This window comes from Oryctolagus cuniculus, chromosome X (genome assembly GCF_051225735.1).
Source record: "Oryctolagus cuniculus isolate XC-2025 breed Fujian yellow rabbit chromosome X, ASM5122573v1, whole genome shotgun sequence".
Classification (NCBI taxonomy): Eukaryota; Metazoa; Chordata; class Mammalia; order Lagomorpha; family Leporidae; genus Oryctolagus; species Oryctolagus cuniculus.
Window position 1 is genome coordinate 73,098,039 of NC_142888.1, and position 26,573 is coordinate 73,124,611.

Here is a 26,573-nt window from a genome sequence, read left to right on the forward strand (position 1 = left end):
GGTTCCCACCCACCTCCGCCTTAGAGCCCAGGATGCTCGGAACAGAGGCCACCCCAGGCTCCGTGCTTCCTTAGCTTGTAGAAAGAACCTCTCCCAGCTGCCTTTCTCCCCATTCCCCACGGGTGTCCTGAGGACTGCCCTGGGCTCCATGTAAGTGTCTGAAGCTTTGGACTGCAAGCCCCAAGTTAAGCTTTTGTCTTTTTGCACCAAAGAAACTCATTTTTAAATTTTTATTTAATTTATTTAATTAAACTTTAATTTAAAAATTTTAAAAAAGGAAGAAAAAGAAAACACTCTGATAGTGCCTCAAAATGCTAAACATAGAGTTGAAATCAGACATGACCCCCGATTTCGGAGTTACCGTAAGACTCAGGAGTTCTACTCCTGGGTATACTTCCAAGGTTACTGAAAACACATCCTCACAACGACTTATACGTAAATGTTTGCAGCAGCATTATTGATAATGGCAAAGAGTGTAAACAAGTAGAATGTCCATCAACTGATGAATGAGCAAAATGTGGGATATTCATACAGTGAAATATTAGCAATAAAAGGAAATGAAATACTACAACATGGATGAACCGTGACAACATTATGCTACTGAAAAAAGCCAGACAAATGGTCACATACTGTATAAAGTGTACAAAGTGTTCAGAACAGGCAAGTCCGTAGAAAGAGAAAGTAGATTAGTGGTTGGTTAGCAGAGGGCTGGGAAGGAGGGTCGGAGAATGATTACTAATAGGTGTGGGATTTCTTTTTGAGATGATAATATTTTCGAATTACATAGTGGTGACAGTTGCACAACTTTATACTTAAAAGAAAAACCCACTGAATTATACACTTTAAAATAAGGATGAACTTTAAGATATGAATTATATCTTAATTTTTAAAAATGCCTCTACTTCATTCAATACTCATCCTGAATACTGAGATTAAAAATAAAAATATCTAGAGGCACACCTAAAATCTGTATTACGCAATATATAATGTATAGTTCTTGTATATTTTTGTATATGCATAACTTATAGAGATATAAATAAGTAACTTCAATCATGTTAAAGGTGTGACAACTAAATCAGTCCCATCTAACTGGCCAAGGCAAAGGAAGTTCCGGGCGGCTCAGGGCGGGCCCCCGCGCCTTTAAGCGTGATGGGGCCGCCCGGAAGTTCATTTGACCAGAGTCGCGGAAGAGAAATAACGCAATGTGCGCCTTTGACGTCACTTCTGCGCGACTCTTTTCCTAGGCGTCTGGTTCTCGGGCTACTCTTCTGAACTATGCCTAAAGTAGTGTCGCGGTCGGTAGTCTGCTCCGACACCCGCGACCGGGAGGAATATGACGACGGCGAGAAGCCCCTGCACGTCTACTACTGCTTGTGTGGCCAGATGGTGCTGGTGCTGGGTGAGTAATCGGGAACTGGGGAGCGGGTGCCGGGAGTGAGACTTGGGGTTCTTGAGGGCGAATTTTCTCTGGTCTCGATCGGGGAGCCGCCTCTCATTGACGATTGGTTGGCTTTGCCTTTCCGTCAGAGTCTTCCCTACAAGTCCTCGCCCCACTCCAAGGCAATTTTTTTTTTTCTTTCTGTTTAACTGAAACTCCCTCAAAACCAATCTCCTCCTTCAGGGGAAAAAATACTGTATCTCCCTTTCAGCGTTCTGCATATAAAGATGCTGCGTGCAACAGCTCCCATCTTAGAATAAACGAGAATAAAATCCTTCTTTGACCCAATGTTCCCCTCCGACTATAACCTCATTTTTTTTTTTTTTTTGCTGCTTTTATAGCAAAGTTTCTCAAGCTGATTATATTGGCTATGTCTGCATTCTCACTTCTCATGCTCTCTTGACCTTATTTCAAACAATCTTTCCTTCCCACCTATCTAAGGTCACTCGAGAAAGTTTGTGGAAAATGGAATTAAAATCGAAGTTTATTTTGGTGAAAAATCTTTGAAATTCATGAAGAGGAGGGTCTTCAAAAATTTCATGGAAAATGCACATTGTTTAAAAAGTGCTTAGATTTCAAAATATGTTTTGCACCAAAATAAACATCTTTTAAGTTCCTTTTCCACAAGCTTTTTGAAGTACCCTCAAATTTGTCAAGGTTACTAACTGAACTCCATGTTGCCAGTTCCAGTGGTCAGTTATTAATGTTCATTTTAATCCCCTTCTCACTGGCATTTAATAGAGATGATTGCTTCATTGTTCTTGACACATGTATTTTGGGAGGTGTTTGGTGCAGCAGTTAAGACTCCTGCATCCCATCTGGGTTCAAGTCTCAGCTCAGCTTCTGATTCCACCTTCCTGCTAATGTGTACCCTGGGAGGCAGCGGTGATTGCTTAAGTAGTTGGATCCCTATCACCCATGTGGGAGATCTGAATGGAGTGTCCTGGGTTTCTGGCTTCAGCCTGGGCTGGGCCCAGCTGTGGGATGCATTTGGGGAGTAAACCAGTAGATTGAAGATGTCTTTCTCTGTGTATGTCCCTGACTCTTGGCCTTTTGGATAAAAATAAATTTTTTAAATGATTATTTATTTATTTATTTATTTTTGACAGGCAGAGTGGATAGTGAGAGAGAGAGACAGAGAGAAAGGTCTTCCTTTTTGCCATTGGTTCACCCTCCAATGGCCGCCACGGCTGGCGTGCTGCGGCCGGTGCACCGCGCTAATCTGAAGGCAGGAGCCAGGTGCTTCTCCTGGTCTCCCCTGGGGTGCAGGGCCCAAGCACTTGGGCCATCCTCCACTGCCTTCCCGGGCCAGAGCAGAGAGCTGGCCTGGAAGAGGGGCAACCGGGAAAGAATCCGGCGCCCCGACCAGGACTAGAACCCGGTGTGCCGGTGCCGCTAGGTGGAGGATTAGCATAGTGAGCCGCGGCGCTGGCCTAAATGATTTTTTTAAGAAAGAAACATGTCCTTTATTTGTTTCTAAGACCAGAATTCTGATTTTCTTCCCACTTCAGATTTTGCCCCTTTTTGGTCTCTGGCTTCTTTTTCCTTCCAACTTTTAGGTATTTCAAAATCCTAATACTTAGCATGCTCATCTATTCTTGCTCTGTACACGCTCCCTGGATGATCTACACCTTTTCCAGGCTTTAAGTACTGTTAACTCCCAGATATTCACCTTCAACCTACACCTCTCCTCAAATTCCAATTGCCTGTTCAACATCTACACTCAGATGTGTAATGGACCTCTCAAATACATAGTGTTCAAAATTGAATTCATGATCCTCTGCTCCCTGCTCTGCAATTGCTCCTCTTATGTGTTGTCTTTCCTGATGCAGTCATTAGTACCATGTTCACCCCGTATCTTATTTCAAAGAGTAAATGAGCTAGTGTATGAACTGTCTGGCGTTCAGTAGCACCCCTCTCCACTTCTTCCATTAATCCTGAGTCTCTCTGAATGCTTGACTTTCTCTATGATCCTTTAGATACTTAATTTACATTATATTAGTTTTCCTTCTACTTGAAACTGTTTCCTGCATGTTTTCTGTTTTTCAAAAAAATTTATTTTTTTCTTTATTTGAAAGGCAGTGACAGAGAGAGTAACAGAGAGATCTTCCATCTGTTGATTGACCCCTCAGATGGCTCCAGTGGTCAAGGCTGGGCCAGGTCCAAGCCGGGAACCAGGAACTCTCATATAGGTCTCCACAAAGGTGGAAGGGGCTCAAGTACTTGGGTTCTTCTGCTGCCTTCCTGGGCACATTAGCAGCAACTGGATCAGGAACAGAGCAGCCAGGACTTGAATCAGCCCTCTGATATGGGATGCTGGCATCACAGGTGGCTACTTAACCTGCTGTTCCAAAATGTTTCATGCATGTTTTCACTGTTTTTGTATTAAAACTCCTTCAACTAGCTTGTGTCATCTGCAGACTACATGTATCATTTCACCTACCCACTTTCTCATTTCTTTAGCACTTACCTACTTTTCCCAGTGCCTTCCTTGTAGGACTTCAAGAATGCTTCTTTTTTTCTGACTCTGTAATGTATATTATAACACAAACCAAATGTACTGAAATTACAGAAATAGCAATTTGAATTGCAGTGCTGTGAAGAACTTTCAAGATAATATATCTACTCATCTTCCAAATGAGGAAAACATCCCTGAAGGAAGAAGTGATTGGCCAAAGATCGCCAGGGTAGTAACAGAGCTGGGACCAACACCAATGTCTCCTAACAACAATTCATTTTTAGTAGAGAAACTCAGTAATAGTATTTACAGTAATTACAGTAGTAAATTATAGTGCATAAGGACCCCACTTAAAATTTTGATTAGCTCAAGGTATTTTCTAGTAACTCTAGTGACTAAATCTGTCTCCATTCCTTCAGACTGTCAATTAGAGAAATTACCCATGAGGCCCCGGGACCGGTCCCGTGTGATTGATGCTGCCAAACATGCTCACAAGTTTTGTAACACAGAAGACGAGGAGACTATTTATCTTCGGAGGTAAGAGGTTGATACTCTGTCTAGGATTTTCTATTGTCTTAGGGTCTATTCCTGAAGAGTATAAGTATCCCATCTAGTGTCAAATAGGTCACTCAGTTGGGCCTAGTACCTTGGTGTTCATTGTAGCTCTCTAACTTCTGTTAATGCAGCAATATCTTGATTGTGCTTTGTTGAGATTTTGCTGAGATTTGATTCTATTGCCATTTTTTTTTTTTTGACAGGCAGAGTGGATAGTGAGAGAGAGAGACAGAAAGGTCTTCCTTTTTGCCGTTGGTTCACCCTCCAATAGCCGCCACGGCTAGCGTGCTGCGGCCGGTGCACCGCGCTGATCCGAAGGCAGGAGCCAAGTGCTTATCCTATCTCCCTTGGGGTGCAGGGCCCAAGCACTTGGGCCATCCTCCACTGCCTTCCTGGGCCAGAGCAGAGAGCTGGCCTGGAAGAGGGGCAACCGGGACAGAATCCGGCGCCCCGACTGGGACTAGAACCCGGTGTGCCGGCACCGCTAGGTGGAGGATTAGCCTATTGAGCCGCGGCACTGGCCTCCATTGCCATTTGATAGCAGTAACTTGATTACAAATTATAGGTTTCAATGAGTTCATTCAACCTGTACTCTTTTGGAGCATATCGTGTGCCAACCACTGAGTTAGGTATGGATCTGTGAAGGTAAGTAAGGTATGATCTTTATCATTAAAGAGCTCATGGCTCAATGAGGGAACAGACTACCTATTGTAAAAGGAGGAAGCACTGGTGTTGTGATCAAACATTATGGGAAAACAAGTCAGTGTGGGTCACCCTGTGTGAATGGAAAAACTCCAAAAGATAGTGGCATTTGTGTTTGGCCTGAACTAGAGTTTCACCAAGTAGATGAGAGGGATGAGGAATATCCCAAATGGAGGGAATATGGTAGCATCAAAAGCATCATATGTGGCATACCTGGGAAGTTTCAGTAGTTCTCTGCGGCTGGAACACAGGTTACTTTAGAGAAAGGAGTTCATGCATATTGGAGAGAGAACAGAATACAGTGTTGAAATAGGCAAGTTTGGATTTTACCTATAGGTAATAAAAAGCCATCTCTGTTGTTTTTAAGCTGGGGAGTGTGACATTGTTAGTTCTGTGCTTTATTTGAGAGTCCTTGATATATATGGGGAATTGAAACCCAAGAAGGAATAAAATTACAGAGTGTTGAGCAAGAAGAGGAGGGGTTGAAAATTTAAAAGCAGACAAAATAATTGGAACTGTACCACGATAAGTTAGTGATGTGAAAACAAGAGAAGAGAGAATTTCATGAAGTGTGGAGTAGGGGCAGGGAGGAAAGGGGCACATCAACAGATGTCAAATGCCTTGAGAAGGTCAATCCTAAGGAATTAAAAAGTCCACCCATTGGGGCTGTCTCTGTGATGCAGTAGGTTAATCCTCCGCCTGCGGCGCTGGCATCCCACATGGGCACCAGTTCGAGTCCTACCTGCTCCATTTCCAATCCAGCTCTCTGCTATGGCCTAGGAAGGCAGTGGAAGATGGTCCAAGCACTTGGGCCCCTGCACCCATGTGGGAGACCCAGAAGAGGCTCCTGGCTCCTTGCTTCAGATGGGCTCAGCTCTGGCCTTTGCGGCCATTTGGGGAGTAAAACAGTGGATGGAAGATCTCTCTCTCTCTCTCTCTCTCTCATTGTCTGTAACTCTACCTCTCAAATAAATAAATAAATAATCTTTTTAAAAAAGTCCACCCATCTATTCAGCAAATATTTCACTTATTGACTTCTATTATATGCTTAAACCTAGAATATACCAGTGTGTTAACGTTGCTGGGGATGCCATAATAAAGTACCAAAACTAGGTGGCTTAAAACAGCAGAAATTAATTGTCTCATAGTTCTGAAGGCTAGAAGTCTGTAATCAAGGTGTTGGCAGGGCCATACTTTCTCAAGGTTCTAGGAGAAGATCATTCTTTGCCCATTCCTTTTTTTTTTTTTTTTTTTGACAGGCAGAGTGGACAAGTGAGAGAGAGAGACAGAGAGAAAGGTCTTCCTTTGCCATTGGTTCACCCTCCAATGGCCGCCGCGGCTGGCGCGCTGCGGCCGGTGCACCGCGCCGATCCGATGGCAGGAGCCAGGAGCCAGGTGCTTTTCCTGGTCTCCCATGGGGTGCAGGGCCCAAGCACCTGGGCCATCCTCCACTGCACTCCCTGGCCACAGCAGAGGGCTGGCCTGGAAGAGGGGCAACCGGGACAGAACCCGGCGCCCCGACTGGGACTAGAACCCGGTGTGCCGGCGCCGCTAGGCGGAGGATTAGCCTAGTGAGCTGCGGCGCCGGCTAAGCCCATTCCTAACTCTTGATGTTTGCCAGCAATCCTTGGCATTCTCTGGTTTATAAAAATGATAACTCCAGTCACAACCTGCATCATCACATGGAGTTTTCCCTGTGTCTTTTCTCTTATAAGGACACCAGTCATATTGGATTAATTGACATTCCTACTCCCATGTGACCTCATCTTAACTAATTATATCTGCACCAACTCCATTTGCAAATAATATCACATTCTGAGGTTCCTGGAAAGATGTGAATGTTTAAGGAATACTATCCAACGTAGTACAAAGCAAAGAACTCTCCCTTTGTGGAACTTCATATTCTAGTGTTGAACTGAAAAAAGATAGGCTGTCCTATAACTATTACATTTAAGAAACAAAATTGTTACTAGCGCTCAGTAATGAAGAGTTAGAGACCGCTGCAAGGTGACTTTCAGTAGTAAACCAGGCATCCAGTACCATTATGATTACTGCTTTTAGAATGGAGTAGCTGAAGTGAAAATAGGTTGTGTCCAAGAAACAGCTGGGAGCATGGTAGCACAGCTATAAAACTTAAGAAATTTGTAAAAGAAGGTCCTTGAGGAAACATCAGAAAAATGCTCCATTATGGGATGTAGGAAGCTTAAAAATAATATGCCATATCAAAAATAATAATAATAATAATATGCCCTATCCAGGCTAATCCATGCTCTTATGCTTCATCCTCCTTCATTCTTTTGGCTATCAATTTTGCAGATTATTCACTGACCATCTTTAGAATCATTAAAGTATTTATAATTACATATATAATATTATTTAGAGTAAGCTAATATGTATTATTCAGTTAATATAGAGAGAAGTTAACACAACTAGGCCACAGACTCCTGTGGCACTCTTAAGTCAGATACCCTTACCTCGAAGCCAAAAAATAACTGGGTGGTCCTAGACTGAAGTAGAAACCCAATCAGCCTAATCCTGGAGGTAATCCAGCTTTTTTTTTTTTTAAAGATTTTATTTATTTACTTGAGAGGTAGAGTTACAGACAGTGAGAGGGAGAGACAGAGAGAAAGGTCTTCCTTCCCCTGGTTCACTCCCCAATTGGCCACAATGGCCGGAGCTGTGCCAATCTAAAGCCAGGAGCCAGGAGCTTCTTCTGGGTCTCCCATGTGGGTGTAGGGGCCCAAGGACTTGGGCCATCTTCTACTTCCTTCCCAGGCCACAGCAGAGAGCTGGACTGGAAGAGGAGGAGCCGGGACCAGAACCAGCACCCTTATGGGATGCTGGCGCCCCATGCCAGGGCTTTAACCCACTGTGCCACAGCGCCAGCCTGGTGATCCAGCTTTAGAGCCAAGTGGTACCAAAGATCAGTGGCCTCTGGCTAAGTGACTGCTGAGCCATGGAGTCCTCAGAGTTTACCAACAAGCCATAGGAGACTTCCTCTTGGTTGACATACTACCTGCCCTAATCACGAACACTCTTTCCAACAGCCCACTAAATGTGTTCTTTTGGTCAGGGTGGAATTTTGGTTTTCTCTACCCTGAGTATAGGGAGTACTAATTCCTGAAAATATAACAGTCTACCTACCACTTGCCCTGAAGCCCATGATCTTCTACCTCCAAGGCTCTCCATTCTAAAGTAACTGTCCTTTGACACTGTTATTCCCTGATTCCCTCTTTTTCGCCATCCCCCACACCTCCAGTTGCAAATCCAGTGGCTGCTTTTCTGTCATATCTTTGTTGACCATGCCTCCCTTGAAGCTGTCTTCTTGATTTCTGTGAAGCTACTCTTGTAATTCTACTTCTTTCACTTTCTCAGTCTTCTGGTTTCTTTTTCTTCTGTATGCCCCTTGAATATTACTATTCTGCAGGACTCTGACTTTGACTTTGTCCCCTCTCCTCTTTATACCCTCCTCAGGCATTCTCATCACCTTCTGTGACAATTAGTTGTACTCATGGTGATGAGTCTTGACATGTGGATCCACTTACATTCTCCCCTGTGCCCCAGAGGTGTGTCTCTTGCTCCTACTCTCCCTCTTCACCTGATGTTCTACCTCAGACTTAACATGACTAAAGTCAGACTCCCCATTTTTCTACTGTGGACAGTACCTCAGATTGGTTCACTCAGCACTACTCCAACAATCTTCTATTACCCTCATATGTACTGATGTCTGTAAAGCTAAGGCATATATTCTAGCCCTCTCCTCATCCCAACAACTAAAATTCTGAATGCGACTTAGCTTTTTCTAAGTGTAAGGAATGGAAGTAGAAGTTGCTGGGTGGGGCTTCCAGGGAAAGCCCTTTTTGTCCTTATTCTGTTCTGCTTTTTGGAAAATGGATATGCTAATTGGAGCAGCCATCCAGAGACTGGGAGAGAAGGGCCACAAGAATTGCAGGACCTTTGCTATGCTATCCTTGGGTCTCACTCACCCAGTGCCAGGAACTACCTTCCTCTGGGCTTCTTCTACGAGAGAGGACATGCTCTTGTGCTGAAGACAGGTGTTGTCACTATCAGCCAGATGCCAATTTCCTCCTTTTCCTTCTATGATTACACCATGATTCATTCAGTGGCTCCAGCCAGAAATCTGGGAGTTGGCCTCTCTTTGTCACAACCAATTCTACCCCTAACATCCCCTGCACATATCCAGTTACTCATCATGTACTGTTGCTTCTACTTTCTAATCTGTCTTGTGACCGCCTCCTGTTCAGCCCTGCTACAACTGCTATCATTCTGGTATCCAAGATATTTGCTTGGGCTATTGAAGTGGCCTTTTACTTGGCTTTTTTGCCTCTGATTTTGCTCTCCTTCATCAACCTTCTATGGTCCAAATTATCTAAAATACACAGTAAGTCAGTCCCCTACTTCAAACCTTTCAGTGGCTGTTCATCACCTACAGCAGTGCTTTTCAAGCATTTTTAAACAACAAAATCCTTTCTTCAGTGAAATTCTTACCCTGAAGTATAAAAAGTAAGACTGACAAGCAGGAAACTGCTCTAATTTGGGAAGAGTTGAACCCAATCCATTAAGGACTCCTCCTTCCCCTATCTTACTTCATGTAGGGATCACTGAGCACATTTTTTAACAAAAGTTATTTATTATTGATTAGAAAGGCAGAGTTACAGAGAGGCAGAGGCAGAAAGAGAGAGGTCTTCCATCCACTGGTTCACTCCCCAAGTGGCCGCAACAGCTGGAACTGAAGCCAGGAGCTGGGAGCTTCTTCCGGGTCTCCCATGTGGGTGCAGGGGCCCAAGCACTTGGCCAGCTTCTGCTTTCCCAGGCTGTGACAGAGAGCTGGATTGGAAGAGGAGCAGCTGGGACTCAAACTGGCACCCATGAGGGATGCTGGCATGGGAGGTGGCGGCTTTACCCACTACACCACAGTACTGGCCCCAAGGAGCACAGTTTTTAAAATCCTGATTAGCAGGATAAATTCCAAGCCTTAAGGCTCTCTATGATCTGACTTTGGCCTGCCTGTCCATCCTCATATTCTGGTAGTCTCTCTCTTTTTTTTTTTTTTTTAACAAATAATAGTAGACATCATTTCACATAGTTTCTGTGGGTCAGGAATTCAAGAGCAAGCATAACTGGGTAGTTCTGGTTTCTCATGAGGCTGTGGTTTAAGGGGTTAACCACGGGTATAGTCATTTGAAGTCTTAATTAGGTTGGAGGTTCCACTTCTAGGGTGGCTCATTCACATAGTTGGCAATTTAGTGCTGACAGTTGACAAGAAGCCTCAGTTTCTCACCGCAATCTTAACAAATTTAGAGTGTAGGATATAATATTGTTAATCTACTGTACTATACATTAGATCTGTAGAACTTACTCATCTTGCGTAACAGAAATTTTATGCTTGTTGAACAAAAACTCCTCTTTTCCCTCATCTCCAGTCCCAACAAACATCATTTTACTCTCTGCATCTTTGAGTTGGGCTGGTTTAGATTGAACCAGTAAGTGAAATCAAGCAGTATTTGTCTTTCTGTGTCTGGCATATTTCCCTTAACATAATGTCCTCTAGGTTCATCCATGTTATCAAAAATGGCAGGATTTCTTTCTTTTTAAAGGCTTCATAATATTCTATTTTGTGTGTATGTGTATGTGCACGCGTGCACACGCGCCCTGGTACCACCTTTTCTTTATCCATTAGTGCATTGATGGGTATTTAGGTTGTTTCTATATCCAGGCTATTGTGAATGATGTTGCATTGAACATGTGTGTGCAGATATTTCTTTGAGATACTGATTTCATTTTCTTTGGGTATACACAAACCTCGGATTTCCAGTTCATACGGTAGTCCTGTTTTTAATTTTTTAAAAACATTTATTTTATATGAAATGTTGAGTGACAGAGATAAATGGAGAGATAGGGAGAGAGGGAGAGAAAGAAAAAGAGAGATCTTCCATTTGTTGATTGACTCCCTAAATGGGAAGGGCTGGGTCAGACTGAAGTTAAAAGTCTAAAACTCCATCCGGGTCTCCTACATGGCAGGGGCCCAAGGTACTTGAGCCATCTTCCTCTGCTTTCCCAAGCACATTAGCAGGGAGCTTGATCAGAAGTGGAGCAGCTGGGGCTTGAACTGGCACTCCGATATGGGATGCTGGTGTTACAGGCAGCAGTTTGACCTGTGCCACAATGCCAGCCCTCTTTTTTTTTTTTTAAGATTTTTATTTATTTGACAGGTAGAGTTACAGACAGTGAGAGAGAGAGAGACAGAGAGAAAGGTCTTCCCTCTGCTGGCTCATTCCCAAATGGCCGCAACAGCTGAAGCTACGCTGACCCAAAGCCAGGAGCCAGGTGCCTCCTGGTCTCCCATGCAGATGCAAGGGCCTAAGCACCTCCACTGCCTTCCCAGGCCACAGCAGAGAGCTGGACTGGAAGAGGAGCAAACGGGACTAGAACCCAGTGCCCATATGGGATGCCGGTGCCGCAGGCAGAGGATTAACCTAATGCGCCATGGCGCGGCCTCGCCAGCCCTCTATTTTTAATTCTTTGAGGAACCTCCATACACAGATTCCCTTTTCTTCACGTATCCTCACAAGCACGTTTATGTTTTTAATAATAGTCTTTCTAACCTGTGTGAGGTAATATCTCATTGTGGTTTTGATTTGCATTTCCCTAATGATTAGTGAACACCTTTTCTTATACCTATTGGCTATTTATATGTCTTCATTGGAAAAATGTGTATTCAAGTCCATTGCACATTTTAAAATCCTCTTTTTTTTGCTGTTGAGTTGTATAAGTTATATATATAAAAGGGAATACTAACTCTTTATCAGATACATGGTTTGAAAATATTTTCTCCCATTCTGTAAGTTACCTTTTCACTGTTGATTATTTCCTTTGCCATGCAGGAGCTTTTTAGTTTGATGCAATCCCATTTCTCTATTTTTACTTTTGTTGCTTGTGCTTTTGGTGTTATGTCCCTCCAAAAATAAATGGACCAAACCGCTGCCAAGAATCTTTTCCTCTATGTTTTCTTTCTTTTTTAAAACTGTTTTAAATTTAATTTTCACCTGCTTGAAAGGCAGAGAGAAAGAGAAAATCCAACTGATTTACTCCGTGAATACCCGCAATGAACTTGGACTGAGCCAGCCTGAAGAAATGAGCCCGGAACTTCATCAAAGTCTCCTGCATAGGTGGCAGGTGCCCAAGCTTGTGGGCCATCATCTGCTGCCTCCTAGGATGCATTAGCAGGAAAGTGGATCACAAGCAGATCAGCCAGAACGCAAACCAGCACTCCCATATGAGATGGGTGATGTCTTAACGCACTGCACCACAACACCCACCCCTCCCCTATGTTTTTTCTAGTAGTTTTACAGTTTCATGTCTTAGGCTTAAGTCTTTAATCCATTTTGAGTTAATTTTGTAAGTGATATGAGATAAAGATCTAATTTCATTCTTCTGCATGTGAATATCAAATTTTCTCAATGCCATTTGTTGAAGAGAATATCCTTTCCTCATTTTGTGTTTTTGTCACCTTTGTCAGAAAGATTAGTTGACCATAAAATGCAGGGATTTATTTCTAGACTCTCCATTTTTACATCAATTGATTTTTTTTTATCATGACCCAATGTTGCATTCCCGGGAGGAATTCCACTCGATCAAGTTGTATAATCCTTTTTTTTTTTTAATATGGGTGAGAATTCTTTTTTTTTTAAAGATTTATTTTATTTATTTGAAAGACAGAGTTACGGAGAGAGGTAGAGAGAGAGAGAAAGTCTTCCATCTGATGGTTCACTCCCTAATTGGCCGCAACGGCCAGAACTCTGCTGACCCAAAGCCAGGAGCCAGGAACTTCTTCTGGGTCTCCCACATGGGTGCAGGGGCCCAAGCACTTGGGCCATCTTCTGCTTTCGCAGGCCACAGCAGGGAGCTGGATTGGAAGTGGAACAGCCAGGACTAGAACCGGTGCCCATATAGGATGCCGGGGCTTCAGGCCAGGGCTTTAACCACTGTGCCACAGTGCCAGCCCTGTATAATGCTTTCAAACGCTGCTGGATTAACTTTGCCAGTATTTTTTTTTTTTTTTGACAGGCAGAGTGGACAGTGAGAGAGAGACAGAGAGAAAGGTCTTCCTTTAGCCGTTGGTTCACCCTCCAATGGCTGCCGCGGCTGGCGCACTGCGCTGATCCTAAGCCAGGAGCCAGGTGCTTCTCCTGGTCTCCCATGGGGTGCAGGGCCCAAGCACTTGGGCCATCCTCCACTGCACTCCCTGGCCACAGCAGAGGGCTGGCCTGGAAGAGGGGCAACCGGGACAGAATCCGGCGCCCCGACTGGGACTAGAACCCGGTGTGCCGGCGCTGCTAAGTGGAGGATTAGCCTAGTGAGCCGTGGCGCCGGCCGTTTGCCAGTATTTTTTTAAAGACTATTTATTTATTTATTTGAGCAGTAGAGAGAGGGGGCAACAAATAAGCAGAGAGAACTCCTGTCTACTGATTCACTACCCAAATGCTGGCAACAGCCAGGACTGGGCCAAGCTGAAGCCAGGAGCTGGGAACTCAAACCAGGTTTCCCATATGGGTGGCAGGGACCCAACTACTTGAGCTGTCACCTGCTGCCTCAAAGATTGCGAATTAGCAGGAGCTGGAATCAGAAGTAGAGCCAACTTTATCGTAGGCACTCTGATAATGAAATAATGTGTCCCAAGTGGTGTCTCACCTGCCACCTACCCCTTGGCTTGCTAGTATTTTTTTTTTGAGGACTTTTCGCATGTATATTATTAAGCAATATTGATCTTTAGTTTTTTGTTTTTATTATTGTAATGTCTTTGCTTTAAAACCAGCCTCATAAAATGAATTGGAAAGTATTCTCCTTTTTTTCCTAAAATATTTGTTAAGCATTGGTATTAATTATATTTAGACATTTTGGTAGAATTCACTATTAAATCCACTGGGCTCAATAGGCTAATCCTCCGCCTTGCAGCGCTGGCACACCGGGTTCTAGTCCCGGTTGGGGCGCCAGGTTCTGTCCCGGTTGCCCCTCTTCCAGGTCAGCCCTCTGCTGTGGCCCGGGAGTGCAGTGGAGGATGGCCCAAGTGGTTGGGCCCTGCACCCGCATGGGAGACCAGGAGAAGCACCTGGCTCCTGGCTTCAGATCAGTGCGATGCGCTGGCCACAGTGCGCTGGCCGCAGTGTGCCAGCCGCCGTGGCCATTGGAGGGTAAACCAACAGCAAAAAAGGAAGACCTTTCTCTCTGTCTCTCTCTCTCTCTCTCACTGTCCACTCTGCCTCTCAAAAAAAAAAAAAAAAAAAAGAATGCTGTAACTGAGTTCAAATTATAAAATATGCAGCAACAAATTCTCTTGCTTTATCAATTCCATGGAAAATAAATGCAAGAACACCACCACCTGCTCAACAGGACAGACATCCCGGGGGACACCCAGATAGTCATTCACCATGTTTCCGTTTGCTAACTTCTCTCCTTGCAACAATTTATTTTCTTACCTTTTAGATGGTTTTCATTCTGTTGACAAAACATTTGGTCTTACTTGGGAAGTAGAACAAAATATCCTGATTGAAGTATTCAGCAATATAGTTGAACATGCTTGGGGATCAAACTTGAAAAAGGTCAGTTCAGCTAGCTAGCAGAGGCCATCAGTGGCTTGCAGAAAAAAAAAGATTTCAGGTAATATATGTTTGTTAAACAGACGAAAAGACTAAGTAGTTAAAAATGGATGAAAATTTCGGGGCCGGCGCTGTGGAGTAGCTGGTAAAGCTGTTGCCTGCAGTGCCGGCATCCCATATGGGTGCCGGTTCAAGTCCCGGCTGCTCCACTTCAAATCCAGCTCTCTGCTATGGCCTGGGAAAGCAGTAGAAGATGGCCCAAGTCCTTGGGCACCTGCACCTGCGTGAGAAGACCTAGAGGTAGCTCCTGGTTCCTGGCTTTGGATCAGCACAGCTCTGGCCATTGCGACCAATTGGGGAGTGAACCAGTGGATGGAAGATCTTTCTCTCTCTCTGCCTCTCCTCTCTCTGTGTAACTCTGATTTCCAAATAAATACATAAATCTTAAAAAAAAAATCTAGGAATTTCTCTGACCTAGACAATCAGAAGCAGACAGGTGAGCTTTGATTAAACCCATTTCCTTGTGGGGTGAGCTAGAAGATAGAGTTTGGTTCCCAACAGTGCCCACAGCCAACAGGTGCCCTGGAGGGTCTCCTCCTTAGAAACTGGAACACAGCCGAGAAGTCTTGCTTTGCACAGCCCTTTGTACATATCCTGTAGATCTGATGGGCCAGGCTGTACAGAAGGATTAGGCTGTCTGTTCTAGTGGAAGAGTCTTGTACTGTGAATGTCATTCTGAATCTACCCTGATAGTTATTAGAAGAGGGACTACCATCCATCACACTGGGTACGCGATTTATAAGTGTCACTTGATCAACGCCGTCCTGAGCTCCTATTTAGAATTTTAGCCAATAGTTTTGGGTCAAGCCCTAACCTGATTCCAAGATTCACAGCTCCAGCCGTTACAATCATACTAATAGCTAACAGCATGTTGTTTCAGATCTTTGAAGCCTGCTCAGTCCCAACAGTTCCATAGTACATCACCTTGGAGCCCATGCACCTCAGCAACTCTGTGGAAGCAGAAAATTCATCTTTGACTCCTCCCACCATGAACATGAGGTTCTCAGACCGAGCAGCTCCTACACCACCAGAAACAGGGCATCCATGAAAACTCCCATTTTCTCAACTTTTTTGGCCAATTCTTTTGAAACTGCAGGATCAGTAGTACTGGATGAGCCTGTCTCCACGTATTTTAGAATTCCGTTTGCTCCAGAATGAGCTTCTATTGCACTGATAGTGGTGGGCAGCATTTTTAATAATTCTGTCAGCTTTTTTGGCTACATCTGCTGGGGAAGGTACTACCTGTTCTCCTTCCTCTTGAAACTCTGCATGCATCAGGGAGCACATCATAGATAATGAATAACCATGTTTCATGAGATTTTTTAAAGATTTATTTTATTTATTTATTTGTAAGAGTTAGAGAAGGAGGGACAGAGATATCTTCCATTTGCTGGTTCAGTCACCAAATGGCTGCAATGGCCAGGGCTGGGCCAAGCCAAAGCCAGGAGCCAGGAGCTTTTTCCAGGTCTCCCACCTGGGTGGCAGTGGCCTAAGTACTTGGGCCATCCTCTGCTGCTTTTCCAGGAGCATTAGCAAGGAGCTAGATCAAAAGTGAAGTAGCTGGGAATCAAACCGGTACCCATATGGGATGCCAGTGTTGCAGGCAGTGGATTAACCCACTGTACCACTGTGCCGGCCCCTTCATGAGATTTTTGCCATTGGGATTCCCTGTGTTGTCCAGTCCAATGAATACATTGGGAGTCTGAGAAGCTATTGACCAGGGCTGGCGCTGTTGCATAGTGGGTAAAGCCACCACCTACAGTGCCAACATCCCATATGGATGCCAGTTCGAGGCCCTGCTGCTCCATTTCCTACCCAGCTCTCTGCTATGGCCTGGGAAAGCAGTAGAAGATGGTCTAAGTCCTTTGGGCCCCTGCACCCATGTGGGAAGACCCAGAGTAGGCTCCTGTCTTCTGGCTTCAGATTGGCACAGCTCCAGCCGTTGCAGCCAGGTAGGGAGTGAACCAGCAGATGGAAGACATCTCTCTCTCTCTCTCTCTCTCTCTCTGTCTCTCTCTCTCTCTCTCTCTCTCTCTATATATATATATATATATATATGCCTCTCCTTGTCTCTGTGTAACTCTGACTTTAAAATAAATAAATAAATCTTTAAAAAAAAAAGTAGCAGCCATTGAGCTAGAACACGCTACTGCAAGGCTGGCAGCTGCAGGCCACTGCCTGTGGCTCCAGTACTGGAGGCTGGAGATGGCTACTCAGAGCCGTAAGGAGTCTGCCATGCTGGCCCCTATCCCACTTCCTGTGCTGACTATCGTCACCTCCTGGTGGGACCAACTGACTGTATTCTTGAGTGAATATTCTTTCATTCTAGAAATTTGTCCATTTTCTAGTTATCTAATTTGTTTGGCAGATAGTTGTTCATAGTATAACCATTGTTTATAGTCTATCCTTGTAATCCTGTTTATATCTGTAAGGTTGGTAGTACATCCTTGATTTTATATTTATTTTCATTTTTTACTTAGAGAGAGGGAGAGGGAGAACACCAGACAGATGGAGAGAGATCTTCCAGAAGCTGGATTGGAAGCAGAGTAGCCAGGACTTAAACCAGGCTTTTTGATAAGGGATGTGGGTGTCCCAAACAGTGAGTTAACCACTGTGCCAAACACCTGCCTCTATTTTTCAAGTCCTAATTACATTGAACTATTCTTTTTTTTTTTAGATTTATTTATTTATTTGAAAGGCAAAGTTTTAGACAGAGAAAGAGAGAGAGATGTTCTTCATCTGCTGGTTCACTCCCCAGTGACCACAACAGCTGGGATTGGGCCAGGTGGAAACCAGAGGCCAGAAACTCCATCCAAGTCTCCCATGTAAGTGTCAGGGGCTCAAGCACTTGGACCATCTTTTGCTAGGCACATTACCAGAGAGCTGAATTGGAAGTGAAGCAACTGGGACTCAAACCAATGCTCATATGGGATGTTGGCATTGCAGGTGCCAGCTAACCTGCTGTGCCACAGTGCTGACCCCTGAACTATTCTTAATTTCCTGAATATGCTATGTTATTTTTGCTTTTCACATAGTATTCGCTCTGCCCGAAGTACCAATTTCTATCAGGGCAATCGGCTTGAACGTCACCTCCTCATGAAGCTTTCCATGACTGCTTCACGCAGACTTTGAAGCTCCCATCTCTGTATTCCCATTCTACTTTACACATTCCTCCATTTAAGAATTTACCTCTTTGATTAGAATTTTCTCTCATTAAACTTCTTAAAATAATTTTTCAACCATTACTTATTGTGCATCTACTTTGTTTGCTCTCCTCTGAAAGTTGGAAAGCACTTGTTCAAAGAACAGAAGAAAGTTTGGTGTGGCCAGTGCTTAGGGAAAGAGAAAGACAGTGTACGGGATAGTGTCTGTGGGCCATGGTAAGGAGTGAAGATTTTATTTTAGATGTCAGAGAACCCACTCCTGCCTCTGTTTAGGGAATGATTTGAGGTGAGACACTCTTGGAAGTAGATGCTAGAATAAGTAGTTAGAATTTTTATTTCAGGCTGGCACTGTGGCTCAATAGGCTAATCCTCTGCCTGCGGCACCAGCATACCGGGTTCTAGTCCCGGTCAGGGCACCAGATTCTGCCCGGCTGCCCCTCTTCCAGGCCAGCTCTCTGCTGTGGCCAGGGAGTACAGTGGAGGATGGCCCAAGTGCTTGGGCCTTGCACCCTCATGGGAGACCAGGAGAAGCACCTGGCTCCTGGCTTCGGATCAGCGCGATGCGCCGGCCGCAGCGGCCATTGGAGGGTGAACCAACGGAAGGAAGACCTTTCTTTCTGTCTCTCTCTCTCACACTGTCCACTCCGCCTGTCAAAAAAAAAGTAAAAAAAAAAGAATTTTTATTTTAGATATGAATTCAGAATGGAGAAGGCCTGAGTCTGATGAACACATATGAAAAAAGAAAAAAGATTGCTTTGGCCACACACACACAAAAAAAAACCCTAAAATTTCCACGTGGTAGAAAAACATTAAAGACAAATGACAAACTGGGGAAGAAATATTTACTAGGCCCATTAACATTTGCAAGTCTCCTTAGTATAAATAAAAAGAAAAATCGTAAATAAAGTATATGAACTGAGAGTTCGCCAAGAAAAGAAAATACAGTTGACTATTAAATTTATGAAAAGATGTGTACATACAAGGGTACATCAGACACTTGTGAGAAAATAGAATTAAAACATAAAGGCACTGGGGCTGGCACTGTGGCATAGAGGTTAAGCTACCACCTGCAGCGCCAGCATTTCATATGGGCACCAGTTTGATTCCTGGCTGCTCCACTTCTGATCCAGCTCCCTGCTAATGTTCCTGGAAAAGCAACAGAAGATGGCCCAAGTCCCTGGGCCCCTGCACCCATATGGGAGACCTGGAAGAAGCTCCTGGCTTTAGCCTGGCACAGCCTTGGCCATTGTGGCCATTTGGGGAGTGAACCAACAGATGGAAGATCTCTGTCTCTCCCTCTCTGTAACTGTTTTTGAAATAAAATAAATCTCTAAAAAAGTGCATTTTGGTGCAAAGTGTTTAAAAATCCATGCATATTTTTTATGATACACATTTTCATGAACTTTTTCAAGACTCTGTATATATGGATTTCAAATTTATTTTACACCAAAATAAACAACTGTCAATTTAATTTTCCATGAACTTCCTGATGTACCCTCATATATGACACAGTATATGTATATAAAACATTTTTTTATTTATTTTAGCTGTGATGTGCTTTTAAGTGAACAAAAAGGTAGAAAGCAATCTAAGTTATGGCATACTCATATGAAAAAGGATAAAAAATCTTGTACCAATCAGGGTCCTGTGCTTCTGTGTGCATCAGCTATCTCTGGGACGAACACAAGAATTCAGAAACAGTATTTGCTTCTGGGCAAGGAAACAGTGGAAGTGGGAAGACTGTTTATTTTTCATTTTATACTCATGTATACCCTGTGCATATATTGTTAAAAAAATTGAAACAAAGGAAAATGGTAATAGTGGCATAGCCAAAGTTGATGGGGCAGGGAGGTGGGGGAAGCCAGACAGCTTCAAACTCTTTTTTTGGAGATGCTATCTACTGGATATGCTGATGAAGTAGGTGTGGGACATGAGAAAAAGAGAAGAATCAAGGATGAGTCGCAGGTTTCTGTTAAGCAACTAGGTAGGTGGAATGGAGTCTTTTTATCTGTGAGTTGGTTATCTAAGGCAGTATGTGGGCTTGAGCTTGACTGCCTGAACTTGAATTCAGCATTCTCCATCCCGTAGCATCATGACCTTGGGCAAATCATGTAATTGTTTTGTTTTTGGGTTCCTTCATCTATAAAATGAGAATGCAAGTTGAGTAACAAGAAATGCTTGAGGCCAAAAGTGTTAAGACTTTTTTAAAATAATTTTGAAATATTTGCATGTACATAATGAGATATCTTGAGGGTAAGACCCAATTGTAAACACAAAATTCATTTATGTTTCATGTACACCTTGTACACATAGCCTGAATAGGATTTTATACAATATTTTAGTGCACCTGTATTTTGACTGTGACTCATCACGTGAGATCAGATGTGGAATGTTCCTCTTGGCATCACGTTGGCACTCCAAAAGTATCAGATTTTGGAACATTTTGGATTTTGGATTTTCAGATTAGGGATGCTCAACCCGTTATAGTTTAACCTACCTCACAGAGTTTTTGTAAAGATTAAATGTATTAATACATGTATACTTTAGAATAGCTTCTGGCACATGGCAAAAAGCTATGTAAGTGATTGCCATTATTGTTGTTACTATAACTATAATTGGTATTCTAACTTTGACTACTTTTTCTCTTCCTTCTCTTCTGTCAGGAAGATACCTGGCCAGTAAATCTTTGTTGAAGAAATGAAGGAATGCTGGAGCTTAACTAGTTGATCTGTGAAATAAAAACTTTAACTAGTTGATTTATGAAATAAAAACTTTAAAATTTATTTATTTATTTGAAAAAGACACATTTCTCTCTCTCTCTCTCTCTCTCTCTCTCTCTCTCTCTCTCTCTCACACACACACACACACACACACACTGATCAATCTTCCATCCACTGTTTCATTCCCTAAATGCTCACAACAACTGGAACTCCACCAAGCTTCAGCTTCAGCCAGGAGCCCAATTCTTAACCTGGGTCTCCCACCAAGGTGGCAGGGACCCAACTACTAGAGCCATCAGCATTGCCTTCCAGGGTATGCATTATTAGGAAGTTGGACCAGAAGCGGAGCTGGGCCTTGAACACAGGCACTCTGAGGTGGGATATGGGCTTCCCAAGTGATGTCCTAACTGCTGTTCCAAAACCTGCCTGGAAATGAAAATTTTTGAAAGTCCACTTTAGTGCTTGAAAAAATGAGATGGTGAAATTGATAAGTTATGAGATTGTTCATATATTTTTACCTTTTGTCTTCTATTTTCCGTGCAGGATTGAAGGCATTGAGCGACAGTACAGGAAGAAGTGTGCAAAGTAAGTATTAACTGTGGGCTTCTCTAGCATAGGCAAATAAAGTCTTAATGTGTTAGTATAATAATGATTTGGTTACAATTCTCTGTTAGATCTTACTTAAAATATTGACTACCTTCAAACTTCAATTATATAAATTCCAGTATGTTCCCTGAAGAGACCAACTGGCCATAAAAATGAATTTTTAGCATAGTATAGTTTTTTAAAAATTGAGATGTGATTTATATATAATAAAAGTTTACCACTTAGGTGTACAATTTGATGAATTTTGACAAAAGCATAGCTATGTAATGCCACCACCATCCTGATAGAAAACATCTCCAGTGCCCCTATGCCCTTTGCAGACAGTCCCCTTCCCCAACAGGCACTGATCTGCTTTCTTCACTATGGTATTGCCTTTCCTAAATTTTATGTAAATTCTACAATATGTGTTTCATAAAATATATCTTTTGTACCTGTTTTCTTTCACTTAGTAAAATGATTCTGAGATTCATCCAAGTTGTTATGCGTATTAATAATTTTTCCCTCTTTATTGCCAAGTAATATTCCATTATACCACAGTTTGTTTGCCCATTACCCCTTGAAGGGCATTTGAGTTGTTTCTAGATTTGGTTTTGGTTATCACCAATAAAACTGCCATGAACATTCTAGTATAAATCTTGATGGGAATATGTGTTTTCTCTTCAAGTGGAATTTATAGTCATATGGTAAGTAACACAGTATAATTCAATTCAGCCCTGTTTATAAAGCCTGTTATAAAATCATAGACTCAAGAAACTTAGTATAGAGAGTATTATTTTACAAAATACATACATAAATATCTATGCATGTGTGTGTGTGTATCTCCAGCTTTAGGCTCTTAATGGTGAGAATATTAAACTATAGCAAATTCAGTCTTATAGTTTCAGTTAGAATTTGACTCTTAAAAAACTGAGACTAGAAGAGTTAAAGCAGGGAAAATGGATAAAAAGGCATTTTAGCTGTCATTCACATTGGATTGATTACATTGGTTTTATTATGTCTTATAGGTCAACTTCAATTATAATAATGGTCAGCCAAGAAAAGTAACAATTACTGTAGGGATCTGTTTGCCAACCACTTCAGTAGAGCCTTTATATTTCCTCTTGACACCACAAAAACAAAACAGAAAAACCTAGAAAAATGCCCAAACTAATTACCCAGACACCTGGGAAGAATAGCAGTGGTTTTGGCTAAAAACGAAGTAGCATGAGCCAGAATCTCCCAAATTTGTCTGATGAAACAAGTCACTTGGAATACTGATTCAAATGACAAATTATCAGGTCCAGATATGCTGAATCAGTATCTTCTGGTGCGGGGCTAGGAATCTGATCAGCAGTGTAACAAGTACCCTAAGTGATTCTGGAAACATTCAGAAGAGCTGATCATTAGCTTATGCTGTAAACAAAAATATACCCAGGGTCTAAGCACACTTTGTGAATTGGTGTTTGGGGATTTGAGTTCTGGAGCCTCACAGAGATGTATTGCGGTATTTGCAGGTGTGGACTGCCACTCTTCTACCAGTCCCAGCCGAAGAATGCTCCTGTGACCTTCATTGTTGATGGAGCAGTCGTCAAGTTTGGCCAGGGTTTTGGGAAAACAAATATATATACCCAGAAACAAGAGCCTCCTAAGAAGGTAATTATTGGAGGAGACAAACTGCTTAATATAGCTACACATTTATTCCAGAATTTTTAGTTTATTTTTTAAACATATTAATTTTTATTTGAAGGGCAGGGAGGAAGACAGATCAATCTTCCATCTGCTGGTTCACTCCCCAAATGCCTATAACAGCCAGGGCTGGGCCAGGCTGAAGCCAGGAGCCTGGAACTCAATCTAGGTCTCCCATGTAGGTGGCAGGGACTCAATTACATGAGTCATCACCTGCTACCTTACAGGATGTGCATTAGCAGGAAGCTGGAATCAGAAGCAGAGCCAGGACTGAAAGCCAGGCATGCTGCTATGGGATGCAGTTGTCCCAGTGGCAACTTAACTGCTGTGACAAACACCTGCCCCGGATGTACTTGTTTTATTAATAAAATGTCATTTTTGTGTATAGACAGATGTTACAGAATTATAACACCTAGTATGTGTTCCTTTTTCTTTGCTACAGTTGCTTTGTAAAGTTAGAAATTGTATGGTTTTTATTCACATTTATTTCCTTCAAAATTTCTTCAGTGTGAAGAAATAAAAGCTGTTGAAATATTACTTATATATACTTATACTTTAAAGTACTTATAAAGGCTTGATGGCAAATGTTAGAAAATATAATGTGAATAAAAGCATTGATACTGTTAGTCCAGCCTGTCCCAAAGAGATAGTGCCACCAGCAACACACACACAGCCCTGCACATAGGCTTGAGTGGTGGCACACCCACTCACATGTGGCTCATAGATCCTCTTGTGGTGAACTAGACTGACTCTTCTTCCTGCTGCTCCAGGTGATGATGACCAAACGGACAAAAGACATGGGCAAGTTCAGCTCTGTCACTGTGTCTACCATTGATGAAGAGGAAGAGGAGATTGAGGCTGTAAGTGCTTCTAGTCTTAAGGGACTTGGGATGGTGGGTGGAGGAGGAGAGAGAACTGTGGACTTGGAATCTCCCGGTAGCAGAATAATTAGAGATGCTTTAGACCCTGCTCTGCTAGTAAGGAACTACATGACATTGGGGTAGTGCCTGTTTCCCTGGATCTCAGGGACATCTGTATAATGAGAATAAGGCAGTTAGATGTGATTTTTTTTCCCTCATATCATTTTTGAGCTGCCTTAGAGGGCAAAACCCACAACCTTCTATAATTTAAAAGCTGCTGGACTCAATGATTTCAGGTCCCTTCCACTTCAGCTCTGATGCTTTGTATGTCTGTCCTTAGCAGTAGCAGCAATTACCTTCATGGTCCTTCAGTATAATGATGTTAACAGAGGGAAGTGTTGTCTGTTATTTTAAAAGTGATTTTGGTTGAAATCTGAATTTTTTTGGATTGTTGAAAAGATGAAGAGTTCAAAGGGAACAGTCCTGCCTTTTCAGTAATGATTTCATGATTTGAATAGTATAAATTGCTACATGTGGCCCTTGTTGGTCTTCCTTGGTGATGCTTCTGGTTCTTTTTTCCTTCAGAGGGAAGTTGCTGACTCGTATGCACAGAATGCCAAAGTGATTGAAAAACAGCTAGAGCGCAAAGGCATGAGCAAGAGGCGGCTGCAAGAGCTGGTGAGTGGCCTGGGAGGACGGGTGCTGGGCTTGAGTGTTTGGGTTTCTTAGTCTGAGAGACCTTCCAGTGCGCAGGGAAACCCTTTAGGAAATCTGTTGAGGGTTGCTAGTGGAATTGGCTGCTGGCTTTCTAACCCTGGGCTGTGATCGTAGGTATACTTTACTCTGTTGTAGTCACCCCAGGATGTAGGCCCTAAATTATAATGATTGTTAGGTAGCCCTAAGTGGGATGATATATTTTAATCTGCTGCTTGTGGTCCAAGATCAGGAGTAAAAGGTCAGGCTGTCGCAGGATATAATGACATATGACAGTACTACTCTGGTGATATTGGGAGTGCAGCTGGTCATGCCTTCTTAAAGCACCAGTGGTTTTCTGCATTATTCATAGGCTCATCTAGGATGTCTGTTTATATGTGATAGGGCCTGCATTTTTGTTTTTTAAGTAGTAATTTACTGAAAATCAGACATTACTTCATTGATGCCTCATAAAAGGGGATACTGATCTCTCCTAATGACTGTGCTACATTTTTTTAATTTATTTTCCCCCCAAAGAAACCTTTTATTTAAGGAATACAGACTTCATGCATTTCATAAGTACAACTTTAGGAATATAGTGATTCTTCTCACCATACCCGCCCTTCCACCCCTCATCCTCCTCCCTCTCCCATTCCCAGTCCCATTCTCCACTGAGATCCATTTTCAATTAACTTTATACACAGAAGACCGACTATATACTAAGTAAAGAGTTCAACAATTTTGTGCTACATTTTTTTGTGACAGAAGTGTAGGAGCCTCGGAGCTACTTCCTTACCATAGTGGTCTAGAGCAGTGCTTTTCAAACTTTTGAAGGTAGAAGTCAATTGCAGTTTGTTATAAACAGATTTGTAATTCGTAAAACACACCAAGAATGAGTTGGCCCCAATTTTTATTATTCAATTATTTTATTATTACTCTGTCAAGTTAGTATAAAAGTTTCCAAATGCTAGCTCTCAATTTTTTTACTTATCTTTCATGGACTGATAACAGTTCCTGGACCTCGCAACTTTAAGTTGCATTGTTCTAGAATGGTGTTTTGCTTTCTGTCCTGCCAAGAATAGGATTACTGGTATGCCATGAAATTGATTGTCTCAGCCTTAAGAACTCTGGGATACTTGCAGTGATTGTCTTGGCCCACAAATGTGTATATTTACCTCCTTTGCCTACAAATATCATTTTCTGCATGTGCTGTAATATCAGAAAGATTAGAAAGCAGTTATTAGAGATGCACTATGATTTTAGAACCACTATGCTAGTTTGTACATTAAGTTGTGCTTTAGGGTGATTAGAATAAGGAAGGAAAATAAGAATTTCATGTTCCATATCAAGACATGCACTTTTTTCCATTTTAGGCTGAATTGGAAGCCAAAAAAGCAAAAATGAAGGGGACGTTGATTGACAACCAGTTCAAATGATGAGGACCTTTCTCTGAGCCAAGGCTGGAGGCAAGCATTTAGAATAGAGAGAAAAATAACTTCTTGGTTACATGGACTGGTTCCTATTTATGCTCTGCCAGCAGGCTTTACATTGCTTTCCACTGATTGTCCTGTGTTCATTAAGGTCTATAACTGAGTCCATTTGACCTGCTTTGTAAATTTTTCTAAGTCTTTTTGTATATAGGCTTTCTGTACTATCTTTTGCTCATTTGATGTCAACTTCTTCAGCTGTGTAGAAAGTTTATGAATAGATTAGTGCTTGAATGTCCCTAGTTTATAAAATGACTTTTTATTCCTTCCCCAAAAATAATAAAATGTTTAAATATTTTTTTGAAAAAAAAAAAGTATCGTGATATGTCTTAGAGGAAAGTGGTGTGAATTTGCAAAGTCACAGCATCTCAGGTCCTTTTAAGTGACTCTGTTTCTGTACTTAGAATTGGCTATGGTTTGAGTCTTTCTGCTGTCAGAGGAGAGCTATTAAAAGCTAAAATCTGTATAATGTTTCCTTTCCTTCAAACATTAAAGCTATGGATGAGCCATACCATATAAGACTTTATAGTAAAATGAAGAAAAGCCAG

General features: G+C 42.4%; 1 protein-coding gene and 1 pseudogene across 2 annotated transcripts; one reads left to right on the forward strand and one right to left on the reverse strand.

Moving 5' to 3' along the window:
* The first annotated feature begins 1,220 nt into the window (after positions 1–1,220).
* STEEP1 (STING1 ER exit protein 1) lies at positions 1,221–26,339 on the forward strand. Its single transcript, XM_051827342.3, has 7 exons — positions 1,221–1,399; positions 4,316–4,433; positions 21,258–21,299; positions 22,814–22,952; positions 23,756–23,845; positions 24,431–24,523; positions 25,912–26,339. The coding sequence occupies exons 1-7, from the start codon at positions 1,276–1,278 to the stop codon at positions 25,972–25,974; spliced, it is 669 nt and encodes a 222-aa protein (XP_051683302.1). The 5' UTR covers positions 1,221–1,275; the 3' UTR covers positions 25,975–26,339.
* LOC100354563 (3-hydroxyisobutyrate dehydrogenase, mitochondrial pseudogene) lies at positions 15,159–16,946 on the reverse strand (annotated as a pseudogene). Its single transcript, XR_016227922.1, has one exon. The product of XR_016227922.1 is annotated as a 3-hydroxyisobutyrate dehydrogenase, mitochondrial pseudogene (transcript).
* Positions 26,340–26,573: the final 234 nt, after the last annotated feature.